This window comes from Phaseolus vulgaris, chromosome 1, assembly GCF_051622355.1.
Source record: "Phaseolus vulgaris cultivar YP4 chromosome 1, ASM5162235v1, whole genome shotgun sequence".
NCBI lineage: Eukaryota > Viridiplantae > Streptophyta > Magnoliopsida > Fabales > Fabaceae > Phaseolus > Phaseolus vulgaris.
In genome coordinates, this window is record NC_143498.1 from 29,835,562 (window position 1) to 29,842,933 (window position 7,372).

At 30.7% G+C, this 7,372-nt stretch overlaps 1 protein-coding gene and 1 pseudogene across 1 annotated transcript; both read left to right on the plus strand.

Moving 5' to 3' along the window:
• Positions 1-264: 264 nt before the first annotated feature.
• On the plus strand, positions 265-3,414 carry LOC150029579 (uncharacterized; annotated as a pseudogene).
• A 224-nt stretch (positions 3,415-3,638) lies between these two features.
• LOC137815780 (uncharacterized) lies at positions 3,639-4,910 on the plus strand. The gene is made up of 2 exons (XM_090296118.1): positions 3,639-4,114; positions 4,181-4,910. Exons 1-2 carry the CDS (start codon positions 3,639-3,641, stop codon positions 4,908-4,910), a joined length of 1,206 nt encoding a protein of 401 aa, XP_090152244.1.
• The last annotated feature ends 2,462 nt before the right edge of the window (positions 4,911-7,372 follow it).

The following is a 7,372-nucleotide window of genomic DNA, read 5'->3' on the forward strand; positions in this document are numbered from 1 at the left end:
GAACCTCCTCAATTTATTCTGCATGGACAAAACTATCATAGGATTGGAAACTTGCTCCTTGATAGTGGATCATCTCCTATGTTTGCACAACTTTACATATATGGCACTCAAAATTAAGTGTCAAATAGATTATCTCACTTAGGGTATGTGTTATATTCAGTTACTTTATTTAGTTACTTTATATTAACTGAATTAATTCAAAGATAATTTTTAAAAATTGCATGAAAGTCGAAATTGAATCAGTTGAAGTTTGACAAATCCTTGATGGAAGATCTTACCAAGATAATTTATGACAATAATGTTTTGGCAAAAAGTTTTAGAAGGGTAAGAGATTTTGTACATAACGATGTAAATTCAGATTTTGCATTGTGGTTATTTAGACATCGATGCAAAGATCCAAGAGTGTACAATACCCCTACAACAGATGACATAACAACGTTGATTGTGAGTGATATGAACAACATGGATGTAGGACGAGATATCATAGTGAAAAAAAGTTCAGGACAATTGTTTAGACTCCATGAAACACATATAGCCTTTATTCCATTACAATATCCATTAATATTCCCTTTGGAGAGGATGGCTATCAAGAAAAGATTCCAATACAAAATTCTGGAAGTAAGAGCAGAGAACGTAAAAGAAGTCGTATTTCACTAAGAGAATTTATTGCATTTAGAATTCAATAAAGAAATGTGGAGTTTGGGAATATAGTTCATTCACATTGATTGTTTCAACAGTTTTTGGTTGATGCATATACAATGGTTGAAGCTCAAAGATTGTCGTTCATAAGGCTAAACCAAAAAACAATATGTTGTGATATTTTGCAAGGTATACAAGAAGCAATGAATCGAGGAGAAACAAATTCTTCTGCAATTGGAAATCGTATAGTTTTACCTGCATCTTTTACAGAAGGAATGAGGTACATGTTCAACAATTGCCAACATGCTATGGCCATTTGAAAAACATTTGGATATCCTGATTTATTTATCATTATTACCTACAATGTAAACTGGTTTGAAATACGTGACTTTGTTACTTCAAAAGGATTAACTGCTGTTGATAGGCCAAACATTGTTTGTAGAGTATTCAAGATGAAATTAGATCAAATGATGATTGACTTAGAAAAAGATGACTATTTTGGCAAAGTTAATGTAGGTAATCCACATTAATCCATATTTAACACTTTCCTTGCTATATTATTATGTATTACATTTGAAGATTTTTTTCATATTGTTATAGGTATGTACACTGTGGAATTTCAAAAAAATGGGTTTACCTCATGCCCACATATTATTGTGGTTGGATGGAGAGAAAAAGTTACGAACTCCAACCAATATTGATGGAGTCATTTCTGCAGAATTACCAGATGCAAATTTATATCCTAAATTGTCAAAGGCAGTTACAACCTACATGATACATGGGCCATGCAAGATAACTCGAATAAGCTCACCTTGCATGACTAACGGTAGATGTTTAAAATTTTACCCCAAGAAATTTAAATTGTTGACTACAATTGATGAGGATGGATATCCATGTTACAAACATCAAGATAATGGAACATTCATTCTTAAAAATGGAATTAAGTTGGACAATAGAAATGTTGTGCCATATAGCCCATTGCTACTACTGAGGTACCAAGCCCATGTTAACACAAAATATTGCAACAAATCCAATTCAATCAAGTATTTGTTTAAATATGTGAACAAAGGTCCAGATAAAGCCAAATTGAAAATTTCTACTACTCATAAAGACTCTACAGAGACACCAGTTATTGATGAAATTAAACAGTATTACGATTGTAGATATATATCCCCATGTGAAGCTGTGTGGAGAATATTTGCCTTTGATATTCATCATAGATGGCCTATAGTTCAACGATGAATTTTCATTTATTGTACGAGCAACCGATTTTCTTTAAAGACAATGAAGACATTGATGAAATATTGAACTTCAATGAACATAAAAGAACAATGTTTTTAGCTTGGTTTGAAGCTAACAAAATTTATCCACTGGGGAAAAAATTGACTTATTGTGAATACCCTAGACATTTTTTTGGATGGCAGACAGAAGAGAGTGGAAGACAAGGAAAATTGGTGTTAGTATTGGAAGGTTAACATATATTCCTCCAGGGTCAGGGGAATTATATTATCTGATGTTATTGTTGAATTATCAAAAGGGTTGTTGTAACTATGATAGCATCAAGACTGTTAATGGTTTCATTCACCAAACATATAAAGAGGCATGCTACGTAATAGGGCTATTGGTAGATGATAAAGAGTTTATTGATGCCATTACAGAGTTCAGCGACCTTGCTTCAGAAATTCAGTTGAGAATACTGTTTGTTACTCTTTTATTGATGAATATTATGTCTAGACCATATGAAGTGTGGAACAAAATATGAAAGTTGTTATCATATGACATTCTATAACAAAAAAGAAAGGAGTTTGCCCTACCAGGTATAAATTTTTTATTTCTTGAAAACTTATAGATTATAATTTATATAATTTATAATTATTGTATGACATATAATTTCTTTCCTAGGTCTTAGAATTGAAGATGCTCAAATACAAAACATTTGTCTTCTACAAGTAAAAAACTTATTAATTTCAAATGGTAAGTCTTTGAAAGACTTTCCAAATTTGCCACAACCTATTCATTTAGATTCTTTTATTTATCAAAATAGATTCATTATTGATGAATTGAATTATGACAAAATAGAAATGTCTGAAATGCATTGTTCTCTTTTTCAATCTCTTACTCCGGAGCAAGTGGAAGTCTATGAGAATATAATGACAGCAGCCCTGTTAGAGGTTTGTGGTTTTTTTTTTCTTATATGGTTATGGAGGAACCGAAAAAACTTTCATGTGGAAAACTTTGTCCACACGATTAGATCAAAAGGGTTGATTGTGTTTGTTCTCGCCGGTTGACTCAGTTGTCGTTGACTTCAAAGGCAGATGGTGGCTCCTTCTATTTCCTAGTAGTTTCAGCTCTTCCCTGGGGTGGTCGAGAGTGGCTCCGTTAAAACAGAGGGGGGCCTACCTGTTGATTGCACTCCGACGATCAAGTCAGTAGTGGGCTAAGAAACAGTAAGTATGTAAAGCAGTTTCAGTCTTAGAAACGACGTACCTGTCTAGGGTTCTTACCACCCTTTATATAAGTTGTATCTAGGTCAACTCTCTGTCCCACAAGGATCTTTCCTTAAGTGGAATTAGGGTTACTGGGGAGGCATCATGTGACGCGTCGCACAAGCTTAGCGCAGTCGCAACACAGGACTTGCCTTTTCTGGAGTGCAAAATCTTTAACAGTATGGCCGGTAGGGTACCAACTCATGTACCAGCACTGCGGGGCCATCTATTTTATGGGTGCCCTAAGTGTTCACGTGCCATGCATGCAGTCTATCCTGGGAAACCTTAACCCTCACGAGCCTTAGTGCCTCCAAGGGATACTTACTTGTTCTAGATCTGAATGTGCTATACACACCACATGCATGAATCCTCTCGTGACTTAGGTCATTCTTTCGTCTGGATAGTAACTCATTGTTATGTCTGGGGCCCACCTACGTGGCCCATTAATGCCACCGGACCACCAAGGTCCGATGTCTAGGTCTGAGGTCGATGTTTGGCACCGATGTCCGAGGTATGGCCAGTATAGTGTTGAATGTAGCTTCTAGCGATATAGCTTCTTTGTTACTTCCAGGAGGAAAAACAACTCATTCTACCTTTTGCATTCCTTTGTTAATAAATGAAGAGTCAACCTGCAATATACCTCAAGGAAGTCTTAGGGCCAAATTGTTGATCGAAACTAAATTAATTATATGGGATGAAGCCCCAATGATTAATAGGTTATGTTTTGAAGCCTTGGATAGAACTTTAAGGGATGTCATGAGAGCTGAAAGTGAAGAAAATGCTCTTAAACCTTTTGGTGGTAAAGTCATTGTTTTGGGAGGAGACTTTCGACAAATATTACCTGTTGTAAAAAATGGATCAAGATATGACATTGTGAAGGCAACAGTAAATTACTCGAAGTTATGGAAACATTGCAAAGTCCTAAAACTTACAGAGAATATGAGATTAAAGAGTCATACATCCATGCGGAGTCAAATAAAAATAAAAGAGTTTGCTGATTGGATACTTCACATTGGAGATGGAGATATGGACTTAAATGAGTTGGGACAAGGAAGTATTGAAATACCGAAAGACATTTTAATTTTAGATGGTGAACAACCTTTATTGCAGTTGGTTGACTTTGTTTATCCCTCCTACATAAACAATGTGACCTGTGATGGTTCTTTTGATGATGGTGCAATATTATGTCCTACTACAGAATGTGTGGATCAACTGAATGAGTTCATTTTATCATTAATACCAGGACACGAAGTTACTTATTTAAGTTCAGACAGTCCTTGTGAATCTGAAGAACAAGAAAATGCTCAAGCTGAGTGGTTTACAACTGAATTTTTGAATGATATCAAATGCTCTGGAATTCCCAATCACTGTGTTAAATTAAAAGTTAGAGTTCCAATAATTCTTCTAAGAAATATTGATCAAGCCAATGGACTTTGCAATGGAACAAGATTACAGGTAACTCACTTGGGGAAAAATGTTATTGGTAATATTTATTCCGAGAATGAACTTGACTCCTTCCGAACAGGTTTGTCGTTTAAGTTTCAAAGAAGGCAATTTCCAATATCTTTGTTCTTTGCCATGACAATAAATAAAAGTCAAGGTCAAACGCTCAATAAAGTTGGTCTATATCTACCACGTCCAGTGTTTACACACAGACAGTTATATGTTGCTCTTTCTAGAGTAAAATCTAAGAAATGGTTGAAGATATTGATTTTGGATCATAATGGTAATACCACTAATTTAACTACTAATGTGATTTATAGAGAAATATTCGAAAATGTTTGAAGTATATTCTTACAGCTTTACATATGAGGTATGAAAATTCTTTAATTAATTGAAAAATATTCTTATTTCTCATCTCTTTTTTGTAATATATGAACACGAATTTAAGAACTAATATACATTGTCTGTAACAGGTTTGACCACTGATTTTGTGTGACACAAAAGTCTGTACGAACCTTATTTTATCGGAAAATATTTAGATGGTCATCTTGAAAGTATGGTACGTATTCTTTATCAAGTGTAGAATGTGGTAGATCCAATTCTGAAATACCTTTGTCATAGTTTTTTAATTTCATTTCATGTTTTAAAGGAATTTCCTTAACAGAAGAAACAGTTGTGTACTATTAAAGTTCATACATGATGATTCTCTGAAGCACTTGATGAGGTATTGCTTACTTAAATTATTAATTTACATAATTTATTCTTACTATTACAAATTTCGTCTATCAATTTTTGTACTTAATATCCCAATATTGTTAATAAATTGTCAAATAAGGCTCTTGAAAGGCAATGTGAAACTATTGATTTATGGAGTGAAATTCTATTAAGGGCTACAGACTGGATGATCATATCTCATTGAAGACATTAAGGACAAATATCAAGATTGAAAAGGAAGTAATTTTAATGTATTATTAGCCGTACTTGGACAATTTTAGTTTCTATTCGTTACTGTGTACATATTATTTAATTTCTATTGAGAACATATTTTGATGTATTAGTAGAATTATTTTTTAAAATTTCTTTGTGTAATGTTTTGGTTTCATCACAGGACACAATGTTTCAGGTATGCTTAATTTTGGAGTTAAAATAATTTCTTAGACTTCAATACATTTATATATATATATATTATGTTACTTTAATCAGTTTTTTATTTATTTATAACTGATATAATAATTTTTTTTTCTGAATATTTTAGGTAAGATTGTTTGTTTCAATAAACTTTACAGGTATGTCAATTACCTTATACTTATTCTTCAAATCATGTGTACTAAACTGTATAACAAATTGTTATTTAAATGGTTGACATTTGAATATAATATTGTTACGACAAAAATATGTCAACTAGAACATCAGTTGCTCACATCTCATCTTTAATTATTGTTTTGTCATGGTCATCATTTTTATCTACATATTAAGTATATTAATTATTCTTCTGTAGTACTTATATTTATTTTTCTTATTTAAATGGTTAGAATTTTAATTTAATATAAAATATGATATTCTTAGGCCCAAAATAAGCAATTATTAGAGCATCTATTTTGTTTAATTATTATTATTGTTTCTTATATGTTATGTCTTACAATTATTTGTTATTTAATTATCATGCTATGTTTTTATACCTTATAACTCATACCTTAAATGCATTATATACGTTACTCGGTTGAGTATATATCAATATTATGCTCAACAAAACAAGATAGAAGCTAAATCATTTAATATTTTCAAGGCTTTTGTTTATTGATACATGGGTGCATTGAATAGGTGTCAGAGTAATTAACTCACTAATTTATTTTATTCTCTTTGAGATAGGGTGTACCTTTCTGATTTCCTTATACACTTTTTTTCGAAATTTATTTTACTCTTCCTATGCAGAGTTAATGCAGCAGATAATCATTTCATCCCAATATTAACCGTGACAATAACTTTTAGGATTCCCAAAATATTTTTGTACATAATACAAATTTATTTATTTTAATTATTTAAAATTTAACCTTTGGATTTAAATACTTAATTATTATTATTATTATTTATATAAAATAATTATATGTTGTTTGTAATGTTTTTTTTTTCTGGGGAGTTCTTTATCATTTTATTTTATTTGTTTTTTATGTTATGTTTCTCATTATCAAACTTCTTAAAAATTGACAAATTCATTATTCCAAAATATTTATTAAATAAAACAAATTTATTAAATAAAACAAATAAATAAATATTTAAAGACTTTATTTATTGATACATGCGTGCTTTCCATATATCTCATAACAATCAACTCATAAATTTACAGATACTGTGACCTACTTGATTTGTACTTTTTTTATATTCACTATGACGTACTTGATTTTGTACACATTAAATTTAACCTTTTTATTAAAATTAAATATTAAATATTATAAATATTATAAATATTATATATATATATATATATTGTTATATTTAAGTAATTATATGACATAATGTACATTAACAATATTATTCTTTTTGACGTTATTGGAAACATTGAAACTTAAAATATTTTATATATGATTTATAACTATTTACATGTTTTACCTACATGTGAATTGTTTGGTGGGTATAATTGTTGTTATTTTTTTTTAACAAATTTAATTTCAGTTTAATTTTTATTTTTTAATATTATTTAATTAATATTAATTAATGTTGTACTTGAAATGAAACAAACTGTTCTTTGTTGCAATGGACAAACCAAAGGTCATAAATAAAATATGTTATAAATAAATAGTTACACC